The sequence below is a fragment of the Montipora foliosa genome, chromosome 4 (assembly GCF_036669935.1).
Source record: "Montipora foliosa isolate CH-2021 chromosome 4, ASM3666993v2, whole genome shotgun sequence".
NCBI classification, from domain to species: domain Eukaryota; kingdom Metazoa; phylum Cnidaria; class Anthozoa; order Scleractinia; family Acroporidae; genus Montipora; species Montipora foliosa.
In genome coordinates this window covers 4,680,615-4,698,114 of record NC_090872.1, presented here as the reverse complement: position 1 = coordinate 4,698,114, position 17,500 = coordinate 4,680,615, and the positions used below count along the sequence as shown (strand labels likewise).

The 17,500-nt window shown below is 39.9% G+C and overlaps 1 protein-coding gene across 1 annotated transcript in view; it reads left to right on the top strand.

The window, feature by feature from the left end:
- LOC137999569 (SWI/SNF-related matrix-associated actin-dependent regulator of chromatin subfamily A member 5-like) overlaps positions 1-16,842 on the top strand; it is a 22,034-nt gene extending 5,192 nt beyond the window's left edge. Inside the window, exons 4-23 of the mRNA XM_068845378.1 lie at positions 1,691-1,791; positions 3,544-3,644; positions 3,778-3,957; positions 4,259-4,414; positions 4,896-5,027; positions 5,553-5,621; positions 5,715-5,824; positions 6,001-6,137; positions 7,134-7,498; positions 7,981-8,113; positions 8,207-8,352; positions 8,906-9,028; positions 9,278-9,391; positions 10,396-10,509; positions 11,596-11,718; positions 12,437-12,688; positions 13,333-13,425; positions 14,513-14,632; positions 15,356-15,475; positions 16,464-16,842. Coding sequence (XP_068701479.1) covers positions 1,691-1,791; positions 3,544-3,644; positions 3,778-3,957; positions 4,259-4,414; positions 4,896-5,027; positions 5,553-5,621; positions 5,715-5,824; positions 6,001-6,137; positions 7,134-7,498; positions 7,981-8,113; positions 8,207-8,352; positions 8,906-9,028; positions 9,278-9,391; positions 10,396-10,509; positions 11,596-11,718; positions 12,437-12,688; positions 13,333-13,425; positions 14,513-14,632; positions 15,356-15,475; positions 16,464-16,547 — 2,773 coding nt within the window. The 3' untranslated portion in view covers positions 16,548-16,842. The remainder of the gene's footprint in view (positions 1-1,690; positions 1,792-3,543; positions 3,645-3,777; positions 3,958-4,258; positions 4,415-4,895; positions 5,028-5,552; positions 5,622-5,714; positions 5,825-6,000; positions 6,138-7,133; positions 7,499-7,980; positions 8,114-8,206; positions 8,353-8,905; positions 9,029-9,277; positions 9,392-10,395; positions 10,510-11,595; positions 11,719-12,436; positions 12,689-13,332; positions 13,426-14,512; positions 14,633-15,355; positions 15,476-16,463) is intronic.
- The last annotated feature ends 658 nt before the right edge of the window (positions 16,843-17,500 follow it).

The following is a 17,500-nucleotide window of genomic DNA, read 5'->3' as shown; positions in this document are numbered from 1 at the left end:
TCCCAGACACCCATCTGGCTAAAAGCCTAGTGGGAAAAACAGTTACTTCATGGCTCGAAATTGCTACTCACTGGTCGCCAATGCGACCAAAAATTGAGTGCTGGCGACTAGATTTTCAGAACTGGTCGCCAGCTGGCGAATCACGTTTTGTCTGATAACCCACGATAAACAGAAGACAGCTTCTGCATATGATGAAAACATTCGGAACTGATAGCTATAACACAACTCCCCTTTCTTTTCCCACTAAAATAATGTCTAAATACTACAAGAAAATCGGTTTCACACACTTTTAATTAATAGCACAAAATGTACTTCGATATTTCGATCACTGCGTTTAATAGGCGCCATATTGTTTCAGCGGCTTCATGGGATCATGGGCGCACTTAAACACCATGTGCTTCTTGCCAGTTGAGTGAGTTTTTGCAGCCGGAAGAAGAAGATTCTGCAAGAAGGTTAATTGAAAATTTAAATCCATCGTCAGTTGTGAATGCTGAAATTGTAGATTTAGCCAAATTACCGAAGGACCTTCTTGGAACTAGCTTGATATTGATAATGAACCTGGATATCGCATAACGAGTTTCGAATTTGCATGGAACCTTCAAAAAGCAACCTGTACCCTGATCCAGGCACCACAGGGTGGTATCCCTGGCAACCAGCAAGCAGAATCTACATGTACCCAACACTAGGGATGTTGGGTGGAACCACCAAACCTTTTTCAAAAAACAAACTCCAAAACACCCAGGAGCATGTGGCATGCATATGCAAGTCAAAGCCAAGTATAGCTACCACCTACCAAATATGGTTGGCAGATTCCCTGAGACAGCAATGCCACACCAGTCATGTCATCTTGTGTGATACACATGCTAAGGCTTTGGCTGGTGTCCAGATATAGTGCTGATAAGCACTTTTTGACCATCTGTGCAATTCCTGAAGCAAGTGGTCAGGTATGCCATTACATCCAGCCACTGTGGCAGCTCCTATGAGAAAACTGTGTGTTGAGAAATTGCCTTGAATTCCTGCAGAGGCCATAATTAATTTTGACAAAACCACCAAGGCAAAACAGCACGAGAAAGGGGGTTGCCCATTTTGACGTAGAAACAAAGGCCCTGGCCTCTCAACAATAGATAATCCAACCAGGCATGAACTGCACGGAAGTATATTTGCCTGAGCCAATATGAATTCAGAACCCTTTGCAAGAGGGAACCGTCTTAGAACTAAATGCACGCATACTTGGCGTGAAAAGGCTGCATAGCGTATTGGCTTGAGATTAACCTTGCCTTGATTACATTTAACTCCATTCAAAACATCAATAATTGCAAATTGTTGTTTTCACATACACATGCAGATGCTCTAGGTTCTATTCCTATCTGGAGTTGTCTTCAGTAACCCTGAATTCAAATTCACGGTGCCCTGCAGTTTATCTAAGGGAGTTTAAAAAGCTGGCTCCACAAGGAGAGTAGACTGATATTTTTAACATGCTGTATAGTTGACTCTCATGCCGTGATGGCAACCAGTTTCTGGGTATTGTATCTTGGGGTTTGGCTTTTTGATCAAGACTAACTAGAATTATGCTTAATAAAAATCTGGAGAAATGCTTAAGTGCATACATATACTGTAAGTCATAAGACATGGTATGTATCGTTCAAGGTCATGATGAATGACAAAACTCTCTGAACTTGCTTGATTGCAGCCATCGTCATCGCCGTACAGAGCAAGAGGAAGATGAAGAACTGATCAGCCAAAACAAGCATGCACAGACATCTGTTCTTCATTTTGATCAGAATCCCCATTGTAAGTGACCTATTGTTCCCGTGCTGTGACAAGTTGTGTAGCAATTGATGTACCATTTGAAAAGACAGCGGACATCGGAGATAATGATTGAGATTTTTAGGCAAAAGATCTTTGCAGTTGCAATGTGACTTTCAGATTCATAAATCTTGTTTATTTTCCTTCATACTCTTACCCCTTAGATGAGTAGCACAATCATGATGTACATTTGGGAAACCAGTATCTTGAACGAACACTTCAGGCCATATCTCCGCTGGTAAAAAGTGCTAGCCACTCACATTTCGCAGATATGCTTCTTACATATTAAGTAACATTTACTGTGTAGATTAGCGAAATCGGTCGCTTAAGTTTAGAATAAACGGATTCGGTTGTCCACTTTAGGGACAAAAAATGGCGCGTCACGCGTAACACGCAAACTAGTAAGACGAGCACAACAAGGTTCTTCAGACGGCTTGTACTTTATTCCTCACAACGAAATCGACAACATATTTCACATAAACAATGTTGCAACCAGTAAATAAAAAAAATGTGGTTAATTTCTCACCAATGACGGAGAAAAGAGGCCGAAAAGCACAACAGTCTTGAGCGTCACGCTCCTAAAATCTTCAGTGCTGTTTTGCAATTTGCGTCTGTAACCCACGGATGTTTTGTGGTTAGGCAGAATAAAATATGGTTCGAGAATGCTCATTTGTGGTAGTTGCTTTGGAGAAAGTTTTACCGAAAATTTCTCAGCACACGAGAAGCCAGAGCATTTTTTCTCAGTCTGAAACACTTTGTCCGCCATTACAATTTGCCTTAGAGCCAAAGCACAGCTTCGCAAAATGTCCTCTGTATCTTGCTTGTCCGAGCTCACATTACAAAACCCAAAGAAAAACAGAATGCTCATCTCATGTACAAATTACATGCCAAAGCTCAGAAAGAAACAATTCAAATTGTGAAAGAACGAGACCTCTTTGTGAGTCTGAAACACTTCTTGACGTTCAGAGGTTGACAAAGCGAATTTAGAGCGTGAAAGAACCAAAAGTTTCTCCTTGCAGATCCGCCATTACGTTTCGAAACGTTCCCTCAGAGCAAGCTTTGCTACCAGGCCTTGACTTGTTTTTATCCAGTTAAACCAGTTTTTTCTGGACTTCAGCCCATTTTGCCCTGTTGTTTGCAATCCATGTGGAACATTTCGCCGGAATTTCTCAATTGCGAATCAAGCGAAGCATATAATCAACTCTGAAATTAACATTTCTGTAATGTCAAAGTTAAAAATGAGAATATTTCGGGTTATTTAACAAAATTTTTTAGGGTAATCTAGGCAAAATGAGGAAATTACCATGCCTGCAAGGGGTCATGGGTAAATTTAAAATTGCTTATTTTTGATCCATCAGTACAAAAAATTTCATTTAACATTAAGATATCAGCTTAAGAGGCTATTTGATTTTGTCAGGTTCCTTTTCATCCAATTTTATGGCAGCATGAAAAATTTTGTAAAATTTCACTATGTTACACAAATGTACATCATGATTGTGCTACTCATCTTAGCATATATTAAGTATTAGTATACTAACTAAGATAGGTGTCAAAAATGCAAATTCTTGCTACTAGTTTCTGTAGCAAAAGGGCAAAAATTAGTTCCTTCTCATTTATCCTGACCCTGCATGTGTCTGGCTCATTGTTCCAGTAGAAAGCAGTACAGTAACTCATACAGCTGGTTTTTGTAGCTTTTTCCATCATACACTAATAGAAAATAAATCTCTTTTTTTGTAGTCATTAAAAATGGTGAAATGCGGGATTATCAATTGAGAGGACTCAACTGGCTGATATCATTATTCGAGAATGGAATCAATGGAATTTTAGCTGATGAAATGGTGAATAATTACATTCAGTAGCAGTTTGAATTATTTGAAATTGAAAGATTGGAAAACATGTTTAAAAATGTAAGCTGGTAACAGAGAAAATAATTTCTTTTATTTTGTTGTTTGATTTGTTTGTGTCCAACAGGGTCTTGGCAAGACACTACAGACCATATCTCTGTTGGGTTACATGAAGCACTTCCGAGAGATTCCTGGTCCTCATCTTGTTATTGTACCCAAGTCTACTCTGGCCAATTGGATGTCAGAGTTTGAGCGGTGGTGCCCAAGCATTAGAGCAGTCTGCCTTATTGGAACACAGGAGCAGAGAGTGAGGAAGCGCTGTTTTTGGTGTAATGCATATTGAAGTTGGGTTTACAAAAGAAGTGTTTTTTATTTTTACAATGGGATTAGAATTATTTTGGAGGACTCCTTATCATTATAAAACAAGAAAGCAAATTTATGCCAAAGAGACCACTAGGAACTTTCTGTAAGACCTTCATGGCCTCCTCCCTCCCAGTCAAAAAAAGCCGTGTGCAAGTAATCACATTAGTTTTTTGAATAAATTATGGTTACCCATTTGACACTTGCATTCACTGAATGAAGTTCATTGTCAATAATTCTATTATTAGGCAGCATTTATCCGTGACACAATGCTTCCTGGTGAGTGGGATACTTGCATTACATCTTATGAGATGGTCATCAGAGAAAAGGCTGTTTTCAAGAAATTTGCCTGGAGATACATCGTCATTGATGAGGCACACAGAATTAAAAATGAAAAGTCAAAAGTAAGTGAAAAACAGTTTTCTGTGCAAACCCTTTCTTTTTCTTTTTTTTTTCTGTTGTTTCTGAGAAAGTCAAACCATGAAGGCTCACATGGCAAGATTGATTTAAAGAGCCAAATAGGGTAATCATATGATGAGAATTTGCAGCATTCCTCCCCAGGCTCCACCCACTATTTGTATACCGTTTGACCGCTTTGCAATACAGGCATGAGGCACTCCCTGAGCAAGGTGCAGAGGCCCCTCATCCAGTGGTCCACATGGGCAGGGTGGGTATTATCCAATCCTTGCCAGTACATTCCTCCACCCCTCCCCCCCCCCCCCCACCCCTTGTATATGCCCACTTTGTGTGTGTGTGTGTTGTGTTTTAATGCTCACCCAAGCATTAATCCATGCTGAAATGCGACTGGGCTTATTACTCAAATTTCCTTTGTATCAGTTCACCAAATTTGATGTGGCATGAATTTGTGTTTTTTCGTTACTGTAGCTCTCCGAAATTGTGCGAGAACTCAGGTCCACCAATCGTTTGCTTCTGACTGGAACTCCATTACAGAACAATCTTCATGAGCTTTGGTCACTACTGAACTTTTTACTACCAGATGTCTTTAGTTCAGCAGATGTAAGTTAAATCAGAAATATTGTTGACGCAATTTAACAACTGAATTTCTTGTTTGGGTGTCTGAAATATCCAGGAGCATCTGCTACTACAAACAACCAGCTCCTGGATGAAGACTACACCCATGGCTGGCAAATCCCCTCAACCCAGTTGTGTCCCCTGTGGGGAAGATGGACCGCTCAGTCACCTGTCACACTGATAAAATCAGTGGAAAGAGGGAGGGAATGGTGGGGAAAGTACTTATGAACAAAGCACAAAATTCCAATGTTTAAAATCAATTTATTTTGTCGTGGCCATAGGATCCAGGTGTTAGCGAGTGGGCTTACATAATAACCAACCACAGAGGATGGCCAGCTGCTCTCTGTTGTTGAATCTGTTAACTTACCTGAAAAGAGATATGATAAAGACCCATTGGTACTGACCCCAGCTCTCCTCCCCCCCCCCCCCCCCCCTTCACTAATAATAGTGAGGTCAAAAACCCACAAAAAGCTGATGTGACATTAAACATTGTTTCTTCTTTTGATTTAGGACTTTGATGCTTGGTTTAACACTAATTCTCTTGTTGAAGAAAAGCAGCTGGTGGAACGTCTTCATTCCGTAAGTATTCCTCTATTATAGAGTTTCATGATGTCAGTAATATACCAAATGAATAACTGCTTGAAATAGCTTTCATTTTGATCAAACTTTCAGGTACTAAGACCATTCTTGCTCCGTCGACTCAAGGCTGATGTAGAAACAAGACTTCTTCCAAAGAAAGAAACCAAAATATATGTTGGACTCACAAAGATGCAAAGACAATGGTAGATTTATTTTGAGCAATCCTGATTTTTGGAACTGCTGTGGGCAACAGAATTTGATAAAATAATCAGGAGTCACTGCCAATCAAACCTGACTTCCTATAATTAATTTTTTAATTGGCAAAAGTAGTACATGAATGCCTATTTAACGATCATTGTTGTATACATCTACAATGTAGGTACACCAAAATTCTCATGAAGGATATTGATGTTGTGAATGGAGCAGGCAAATCTGACAAGATGAGGCTTTTGAACATTCTCATGCAGCTGCGGAAATGTACAAATCATCCGTACCTGTTTGACGGAGCAGAACCTGGTATGTCATTTGCAATAGCTGAGACAGGTGGCTCAATCCAGGTTCAACGTTTCATGGAACTACATTATTTAGAATGAAAGATTGTACAACACTGTACTACATATTACCAGAAACCCATAAGGGTTGAAACGTGTAACACGCATTCACAGCTTCCGAATATTCAGTGCGAACTGATTGGTTGAATGTTTCAGTGCTGAGTACCTTATTTGGAAACCCCTCGCTCTTCATGTTCTAAATATGGTACTTAGAAAATTGAATATCCCAGAACGCAAGGGGCCGTTACATGTTTCAACCCTTATGGGTTTCTGGTATTACCAAATATCTATGTTATAATATTTACAATGGGAAACAACAAGAATGGCCGTTTCACGTTATTGCTTGAAATAGTAATTATTATAATGTGATAGATTTCCATAAAAACATGATAGCCTATTAATAGTTTCAGTGCATTTTGTTTCAGGCACTAATTAATTAATTAATATTGGTGTTTCATATCATACCATTACCTTGCCATTTTGTGAAGCTGTTATAGATTTTATCTTACATAATAGACTGTCACTAAACAGTAATATTATTGTTGACATTGGTTTGAGCCACCTTAGAGGAATCTTCACTCCTACCACATGGAATGTTATTTTTTCAATGAGAGGATTTTCGTCTTTAAAAAAAGGAATCTTAGATGAGTTAGTCTGAATGAACTACAACAATGAACACTGCTTTGCTTTTGGTGAGCCAAAGGTAGAGCTTAATTATATCCAGGAACTGTATGCTGTCAGTGGAAACAGTTGTTAGCAGAAATATTCTTATTTGCAATGAAATGATTTATCTTCTCGTGATTGTGTTTATCAGCTCACTTAAACTTTCAAATTTCCCAGGTGCTGCCATCTTGAATAATGAAAAATATCGTGACCTGTTAAGCTTGTCCTATTGTTTTTATACAAAACCTCTTCGTGGACAAATAAGTTTCGAGCTTGTAGTATTTTTTTTATTTTTAAGGTCCTCCTTACACTACTGACCAGCACCTGGTTGACAACAGTGGCAAAATGCGCGTACTGGACAAGCTGCTTTGCAGACTTCAACAGGAAGGCTCCCGAGTACTGATCTTTTCTCAGATGACAAGAGTGTTAGATATCCTTGAAGATTACTGTCTCTGGAAAGGGTTTGACTACTGCCGTCTTGATGGCCAGACACCTCACGAAGAGAGACAAGCCCAGATCAATGCTTTCAACATGCCAGACAGCAGCAAGTTCGTTTTTATGTTGAGCACCAGAGCAGGGGGTCTGGGTATCAATCTTGCTACTGCCAATATTGTTATCTTGTATGACAGCGACTGGAATCCTCAAGTTGATCTGCAAGCAATGGTTAAGTATTGATTTTATATGAAGAAAGAATTTAGTATTTTACTGTTCTCTGTTTTGTTATGTGGCACTCAAGGAAGTGATGAAAGAAGTAGGAAGAACAATGCAAGGAAAGGGAATTTTTAGTTGTTTATGATACAGAAAGCAAAGCTTTTTTGTCAAGGGACCACTGATATTTTATTTTCTTTTTGGTGTCTTCATCACTGGGTTTTAGACTATCATAAAGTCATGCCAACCTTAGTCCATAAACATGCTTGTGAATACTAACAATACTACTCTCATACGCTGAGCTGCAATATAGCATGGGGTTTATGCCAATCACAACGCACTCCTTTTTTATAACATTTAGATATAATTATGTGCATTGGTGTGACAGTAACTTGTGCCATTGGATGTTCAGAGAACTTTTATGCTCAGGTGCCAATTTAGTTCCTCGCTGTATCGAAAATAACGTTAATGATGTGTTCTTTCATTCTTGTTTTTAGGACCGTGCTCATCGTATCGGCCAAAAGAAACAAGTGCATGTGTTCAGGTTTATTACAGACAGCACTGTGGAAGAGAGAATTGTGGAAAGAGCAGAGATGAAACTGCGACTTGATGCTATTGTCATTCAGCAAGGTAACTTTATCAATCACAGTAGAAGCAGTGTTCTGTCCTGCCACACAAGTTTGCACTCAACTGACAATTAGCAAAATTTATTTATTTTTCTAGGCCGCCTTGTTGATCCTAACTTGAAGGTTAGCAAAGATGAAATGTTAAGTATGATCAGACATGGTGCAGATGAAGTGTTTGCTTCCAAAGACGAAGAAATCACGGATGAAGACATAGATGCTATCTTGAAGAAAGGTGAAAAGAAGGTAATTAGCCACTTTAATATCCTTTTGTCTCATATTTTTCTGAAACAAGACATTCATCAGTCTGTCTGTCCTCTCAGCTCAGTTGGTAAGCAACAGTAATCTACATGCCGGTAATCAGGTTATCTTGTAAAGTTGTCCACCTGGTCAAAAGATTTTTCTTCTCAGTTTGTATCATCTTCTTAGTACATGTAGATCTTGGTCACGAGGCTAAGTTGCCTAATGCATGGTTAGGTTTAATCTGTGTTGAATATTATGACAACAACCCTTAGGAGATAATCCTTCTCTGACCAGTTGCAATGTTGTGGTTGTAATGGCTTGGCCTGGCTATATTTTGAAGGAATTCTTTAGTCTGTGTGTAACATAATTTGACCATTTTTGGTCCACGTGCTTTGCAAGAGCTACATGTACTGTGTTTTCATTTGGTGAGTCAAACTTTTCGTGAATCAACATTAATTTTTCTTTTGTTTTCGTTCCATTTCACAGTAATGCTTATTTTAGGCTTCTTTTTTCTTTATGGCTCATTATTGGAGATCTCTCTTGCATGTATTTCCAGACTGCAGAACTAGAAGAGAAGATGAAGCAGTTTGGAGAGGGATCACTGCGGAAACTCGCCATGGATGCACCCACGGAAAGCATCTTTCACTTTGAGGGGGAAGATTACAAGGAAAAACGCAAGGTGATATCATCTCTCAAAGCTTGTAGGTGTACCTCTAGCCCTGATTGTAAATGTTGGGTTTGACTGATCATCAAATTGGTGTCATTGTGTTTGTGCTTATCACTTGGTATCTGTGGACACATGCTGAAGTGTTACGTTTCCAAGGTTCCCGACCACTGAAGGAACCACATCTGTGCCATCCTTGCCCCAACATAACTTGCTTGTATCTCTTGTTTAAACTGTTTATTTAATATTCTTCCTGTTCTACAGACTGGTGGTATTCCTCATTGGATTGAGCCTCCAAAGAGAGAACGTAAAGCAAACTATGCAGTTGATGCTTACTTTAGGGAAATGTTAAGAGTCAGTGAACCAAAAGCCCCCAAGGTAAGTCATTTTACCATTAATTTTCACTCAATCACTTCCTTTCATGGACCATCTTTACACTACAGGCACCAGTTGTTCAAAAGTTGGACAGTGCTATCCATTGGATAACTCAATTATTGGTTTTTCTAGTGTTTATCTGCTGGATAGTGATTTATCAGGTGGATATAGTGTTATCTGCCTTTTGAACAACGGAGACCAGACAAGGCAGGGTTTTTGTTTTGGTTTTGAGGAAAATAAGACCATGTAGACTCTTTCTTCCTCTGCCTTGCTTTTTGTTGCCGACATTTGTTTAATATTTTTGCCCCCTCTCTCTAGACCTCTTCCATAATGGTGGCCAAATAGTCCTGTTTTAATGCTAGTAAGCCATTCTAGCCTTGCTACGACAAGCACATTTCAAAACAATTTTTGTTTCAAAATGAGGGCAGTATGTCTAATTAACATAAATAATTCAAAAGAATGTTAAGGTGATTGCCATTGATGAAAGTGGTCTATTGTTGGATATGAATGAAGGGTGGTAGTTTCTAAAGAAACTGTGGTGCTGCGTCGGTGGGGAAGTAGTATACAAAAATCTTGGTTTTATCAATGCAGTTGATAATGTAAATTGGCCACCGTACAGAGATTCTAAAAATCTCACCGCACAGAGATTCTTAGAATCTCTGTATGGTGACCAATTTACATTATCAACTCTATTGATAAAACCAAAATTTTTATATTGTTGGATATGGCCACTTGAGACTCGGCTATTAAGAAATAAGTTGTGTCTGTTGCAAAAATCCATGTTACAAGGGAGAAATAGAATTGAATATGGGGCCAGCAAGATTAAATGTTATGACTTGATCAGTACTTCCATTGATACCAGCCTTGTAGCAGAAGGAGCCATCAACATTAAATAAGGTGACTTTTCCTTAGTTTTACAGGAAGGGGAAGGGAATAGAAAAGCTAATGTAGCAAAAAAGGTTACACACAGCAGATGGCAACAGCCACTTTGATCTTTGTTGTTTCAGGCACCTCGGCCACCAAAGCAGCCAAATGTACAAGATTATCAGTTCTTCCCACCGAGGTTATTTGAACTCCTGGACAAAGAGATTTATGCTTACAGAAAAAACATAGGCTACAAGGTAAAGAGGATACCAATAATGAATTGGTAGTTTTAAGAGCCTCACTTTCTAGTAACATCTGGTGTGTGTTGTTTGGATTTCTGAAGGTTGTCTAAAGAGGTGACCTATTAACTATTAAAAATAGTCTTATTCTTTTAAGAGATTATGGTTTTTGCGCAGACGTAGATGTTGTTAAGGGGTGCATCATTTTTAGTGGACCTTCATCAGGGGCACCCAACAACGAATTTCAACTTTAAGCCTAAGAGGGACATTCCTGAGTTCCTTGTAATGAATAATGGCATTTTTAAGCCATACTGTATATTTATCAGCTAGAAAACTTTGATCTGATCGGCGTGTGTGGCCGAAAACTAGTGCCTGAATATTTTAGGGAATAAAATCTCTCTTTCAGAAATTGATAGCTTAAACTGGCTTAAAGTTGCCTTTCACGAATTGCCCTACGAACTGTTTGTTTCCCGAAAATGCTAGCTGAATTTTTTAAAGTGCCAAAAATAGGGAAAATAGCCTATTCGAAAACATAAGGGATACTGTTCCTCTGGTTGCTAGTCGTTTAGATGTTAGCGACAAACCCCCGAAAGTCGAGGGCATCTCCAAGCAAAAGATTCGAAATTTCTTTAGACAGCAGTTCCTCCCAACAGATATTTCGCGAAATTTTGCCTTGGGTGCCCCCGCTTCATGTAGATGTAGTGAACGCTTTCGTCCCTAAGGTGTTCCCATTGACGAGTAAGTCGTCTGACGTAAGGCAGGGTAAACTATAAGTTGAGGGGTAGTTTCTAAAGAAACTGTGGTGCTGCGTCGGTGGGGAAGTAGTATACAAAAATTTGGTTTTATCAACGGAGTTGATAATGTAAATTGGCCACCGTACAGAGATTCTAAAGGCTGACGTTTCGAGCGTTAGCCCTTCGTCATTCGCTCTGACGAAGGGCTAACGCTCGAAACGTCAGCCTTTAGAATCTCTGTACGGTGGCCAATTTACATTAACAACTCCGTTGATAAAACCAAATTTTTGTAAACTATAAGTGGTCGTCTTAGGAAGCAAAAGTTGAATAGCTTTCTTTCGCTAAAGATGTCTCCCCTGTTTCTTTTAAGGTTCCTCGAGATCCTGATGACCCCCAGGGAGCCGAGAGACAAAAAGAAGCACAGCGGTTAATAGATGAATCTGAACCTCTTAATGAGGAGGAAGTGGCAGAAAAGGAACAACTTCTCCAAGAGGTGACTTATTGACAAACCTTGCTTCCACACAGGCAACTACCGGTCTGCAAGAAAAGTTCGCTTTGATCTTTGTATTGTGGGTCTCAATCACGTGATCATTCACCCTATTAGTTCAACGAAAGAATAGAAAATATTTTGCATTACAATAGGGCTCAATTCCGGGAGGTTCGAGATATTTACCCAGGAAGCTTCAATCACCCGGAAGTGGTTTACATGGAGGTCCTGCATCCGATGTTGGAGTTTAGAAATGTTGGTTTTTGAAGAGAGGGGAAAACTGGAGAACCCGGAGAGCAGAAAAAAAGAACCAACAACAAATTTTCCCCACAAATGGCCTCGAGTTCGCAAACCGAACCAGGGCCACATTGGTAGGAGACAAGTGCTATCAACACTATTCAAGGATGGCACAGTCGGTTAGTGCGCGGCCTTGGTGCAAGAGGTCCTGAGTTCGATTCCCGGATCTCGCATCCTTGTTTCGACTTCTTTCCTTTCCGTGTTGCTAAGTAGCTTTAAATACCCGTAAAACGGAGCACTGATGGAGAGGGGGGAGTAAAATGAGCGCACCGTCGACCTCAGGTTTGTCAGTTGAATTACTCTTACGAGTTATCGACGTTAAATATGGTTACTTTACTTTACTTTTTACTTTTCTACGCCATTCCTGCGCCCAAAGGGCATTCTTCCGAACCTCAGTCTCATTAATCTCTATTTGTGTGTTCCCCAGGGCTTTACAAACTGGTCGAAGCGAGAATTCAACCAATTTATCAAGGCGTGCGAAAAGTATGGGCGAGATGACCTGGACAACATCTGCCAGGACGTGGAAGGCAAAACGCCGGAGGAGGTGCGAACCTACGCGGCCGTGTTTTGGGAGCGAAAGGAAGAGATAACGGACATCGAAAAACTTATGGCGCAAATTGAACGCGGAGAAGGGAAGATTCAGCGCAGACTCAGCATCAAGAAAGCACTGGAAGCCAAGGTGAGCGAGAAACTTTAATTTTATTCAAGTGTATTTGTCACTGGGGTACTAACTGCGGACATTATGCAGAAATAAAATCAAATTAACTCGTATCAAATCATAGATTGTTTTTTTTTTTTTTTGTAAGGAGAGAAGAAAACCAGAATACCCTTTATGGCTTAGAAAAAGCTCTCGGAGCAGAACAGAGTAGAGTACCCACACACTCAACCCACATTTGACGTCAACGCGTCGAATCGAACCTTGGTAGGAGGCGGGTGCTCTCACCACTGCGTCATCCCTACCCCCCTTGTCCACCTTTTGTCCTTAAGTAGTATGTCGAAGTGTCTGCCTTTGGTCCAATTCAGTGTCATCACTTATTTATGTCAATGTCCAAGCACACGTTTAATACCATTTACAAAATTCTGGCGTCATTGTACCAAAGTGAATGAAACAGTGGGGAGGTTTTGCAAAATTTTTAACTTCGAGATGCCTCTAAAAATCCCGGATATCGGGTTTGAAAAGTGTAATGTATATCCTCGGTCTCTGCAATAGTAAATCGTACAACACCGTATTGAAAATTAATAGGATGCCATTCATTTACGACATTGCTTTCAGTCTCCAAATGTTTCTATTTTCTTAATGTGATCTCTTTTACTATTTGGCAGATGGCTCGCTATCGCTCTCCCTTCCACCAGATGAGAATCGCTTATGGAACAAACAAGGGAAAGAATTACACAGAAGAAGAGGATCGCTTCTTGGTAAGTCGGAATTCGATTCTTGATCAACTAAACTCACATACGATACCCGATCTTTTTAAACAGGTGAAGAGACTTAAGACGATAGGAGAACGTTTCGCCCTCCAGGAATTTTAACCCGTTAAGGTTCGCCCCCACCCTACAGCATTTCGAGTTCGTCAGCCTCTTCCGCATTCTCGTCCCAAGAGTCTGCTTTTCTTTTGGTCAGCACCAAGAAAAAGGCCTATCAGCCAGTATCAAAAATACCATAACACTCTTGTTTGTCCGTCAGAAACTTTGCATAAGCATTGTTTTCAGTTTCTCTTGGGGCCATTGTAATTCTTAACAAAAAGAAAAGAGATACTAAGTTAATTACATTCAGTGTTGAAATTTAAAGGAGCGAATATACAATACGTTAATTTACATGAACAGTTTCGCCCTAAGGGAGTCACTTTGGATGTTTAAAGGTGGTTTTTCCTTTAGTGTAAACAACATTTCATACAAAGGGCATTCAAATTTGCTCTTGCATTTTCTTTCCTTTAAATTTCAACACTGAATTTTTCCTTTCACTTGATAATGAGGACAAGATGTCCTCGAAACGTCGTGTAATTAACTTAGTATCTCTTTTCTTTTTGTTAAGTTCTACATCTAAATCGTTATTAATCAAGACCATTGTAATTTTCAAGAGAAAATAAAAACAATGCCTATGCAAAATCTTGGAGGCACAACAAAGAGTATTGTGGTATTTTTGATACTGGCTAATTCGCACCCGGCGCTAGAGGACTAAACATTTAAACAGGGTTCCTTTCTTGTCCTTTCCTCTCATCATGTTATCGAAGGCCATTACTGTGCCTTTAGAGAATGTAATGGACGAGAAATGATTTGTAATGAACGAGAAACGTTTGAAATCCCTTCAGACTTCCGTTATGCCCAGGCTGGCCTACAGTACAGTGATTCATCAGTTTCCTTTAACTGAGTCAGCATCGAGTAAGTCTCAGCTCACAAGTTATTTTTAACACTGGACCGTGAACTGTGTCGTGTAACCATCTTTTCGAGCTCAAGCCACTTTTCGGTGCACTTTCCAATGGTTCTCTTAACATTTCATACTCAGATTTGCATGTTGCACAAACTTGGATTTGACAAGGAAAATGTGTACGATGAACTGAGGATGGCCTGCAGAAGTGCGCCGCAGTTCCGTTTTGACTGGTTCCTCAAGTCAAGGACAGCCCAGGTAATGCGCTGTATTTTATGTAGAAAGCTGTCCAGTTCAATATAGTTACTTAGTTTGAAATATTCTGGAATAAGCTTATATGATGCATAATTATCGATTGTCCGTAGTACTAGATCATTTTCGAATTCTCACGGCTGGACTGGATCTAGCATGAAATGGAGGTTAATGCGGCAAATCCTTTCAAATGCAAATTTGCCCGCATTAGCCTCCATTCATGCTAGATCCAGTCCTACCGTTAGAATACGAAACTGGCCTATTGCAGTAGCTTTGGCTTTGCATATCTTCGCTTAGCCAACTGCCAATCCGGAAAAAAAATGTTGACTCGATCCCGCGCATTTTTCTTGCTTTGTTTCATCGTCAAGTATGATTGGGAAGGAAGTTGCTTTGGTTTGGGTTGCACGACACATAAGTTGGAACCGCTATTTTCTGAAAAAAATCTGCTCCTTTGATACTGCTCAACTGGAAGCTGTCCAGATGGTTAAATGGAGAAATTTCGGTCAATTGAAAAAGTGAAAACGCTATCCTGCCAGCGTTATGTCTTGAATTCATGCTGAGAGTGAGAGGTTGGGTTCAAGGCTAGATTTTGCATTGTATCCAAGACGCAAATATAGTTTTAACAAATCTGTCAATGTTGGAAGTCACTGAAGTTTACTTTCGATATATCGTAGTTTGAAACAAAAATGGCGGCTAACTTGACCTGGTATCTTGTGTTGTTCATTGCAGGAACTTCAAAGGCGTTGCAACACCTTAATCACATTGATTGAACGAGAAATGATGGAGCTTGAGGAGAAAGAGAAAGCAGAGAGAAAGAAAAGAGGGAAGGCTGCAGGTGGAACTCCAAAGGTACGTTAACAATTACATCTTTTCCCAAAACCACTTATTCAAGTTTTACATCACTCGTATATGAGCTCTGCTTGGGCGTGTTTCAGTCGCCAGAAGTTTCCGCACGTGTACCCACGCGACACATTAGACATTCGTCTTAATACGTGCACATTAAGGCCCGTTTCAAACGTCGAACTTTACATGTGCCGAATCTAATGCTAATGAAAAAATATATTGTTTCCTCCGGCCATTTGCATTAGATTCGGCACATGTAAAGTTCGACATTTGAAACGGGCTTAAGGGTGCGTTCGATTGACCCCATTCCGGAATAAGAATACGTGGAGTGATGATTTAAAACGGTATGTCTGGCGTTTTGAAGCAACAAGGATAATAAAGATATGTTTCATAAAACAGCATTTAAGCAGTTGTTTGACAATTTTAATGTGAATCTTCGTAAAAGCGAAGGATTTAAATCTTCTATTCAATTTATTCCTATTCCGGAATACGGTCATTCGAACGTACCCTAAATTTATTTGCTCTATCCTGCGAAACTACTAAGTGATCACGGGAAAGTATAGTGGGTTCTTTCTGATACTTTTGGCAATGTTAATAGGGGGTGACCTGGACACGAAGGATATTCAGAAAACCTTTGGAGGTTATTTCCGTGTGTGTAGTTTGGAAATCCCTGTCCTATTTAGTTAACTCTCATCCGAATTTCGAAGTTGTTTGTTATGTTGTGGGAAGCAAAAGGAGTTCTCAAGGTTAACAGTGGCCTTACGTTGTTCGACCGTTCAGCCGCCAAGCGTTGAACCTGTGTATGGAACGTTTCCTCGGGAAAGTGCAAAGAAGCCATTCCTTGCGCGTCTAAAACTTCGGTTTTCGCCGAGGCTCTCAAAACCCTGGGCAAACACGGTGTTGAGGCAAACTTGTTTTGGGTTTAGCTGGATTTAAGTCCAGGAGTGAGTGCGTATTGAATACTCGTAAAATTTTGTTCGCTTTTCTCTGATAGGCTCAAACACCAAGCAAAGACGAAAAGAAAAGGAAAGCGGATGGCACCCCCGATGGCAGAGGCCGTAAAAAGAAGAAACCGTAACCTTGAAATGTCCCAGGAACTTTCTAATGTAAAATGAACTTGTAGTCATCGCCCTGAACTCAATTTTGATTTGGCTTTTTCTTTGTATTATATCTAAACCTTTCTCATATTGTGACTTTCGAGTGGCCAGCCAAAATTTTATAATTTTACTCCTGAAACACTTCTGTTCTCCCGCCCTAAAATAAATTGTAACGAATTACTGTTTGGAAGTAGAAAGAAAAGAAAAAAAATGGTAGATTGCCCTTTTTACTATGAAGTTTTTAATGGTAAATGTAATAAAAGTTTTCCTTTAGAAGTGTGTAAGACTTTGTTTATTGGACTGCACTCAGCTTTACGGAATGTTAAATTTGCACTTCCTTTCTCACGTTGTATGGCTGTGTTGGGGCGAACGGTCTCGTAGCCTCGAATAGTAATGAATTCCTACCGGGAGCCCTCACTCCCAAACACCCCAGGCAGAGATAAGTTGGTCAACACTCATGGCCATCCCTCAAACTGACATTTCCCTTTTTATTCAACTTACACGACGTACAATCTACTTCAGATAAACAAACATTTCAATGTGCAGAGAACATTCAGATTAGGCGAGCCAAAGAGTTGAACTCTGATCGATAGGTTCTCCTTGCATATTCCAATATCCACTACACTAGACAAGATTCTGGATAATCGAACTTTTTAGAGTATTGACATAGTAGTACCCAGCAAAACAAGTAAAAGCTAACCGTCTTCAAAGTGGTTTTTAGACCTAAATACTGTAGATCAGTGCGGCTTTGCTTAGAAACTCTATTTCTTGTTGAACTAAAGCTCTAATTCTGCCTGTTTTTATTCTTTTTACAGCGATAAGCTTGTCATATTAAGACGGGATATTGCGTCGTGTAATTGTAAGGAAATGTCCAATGTCAGTTTGTCGGATCGGTAGTGTCGACCAGATAAAGTTATCGGTAGCCTCGCAGCTC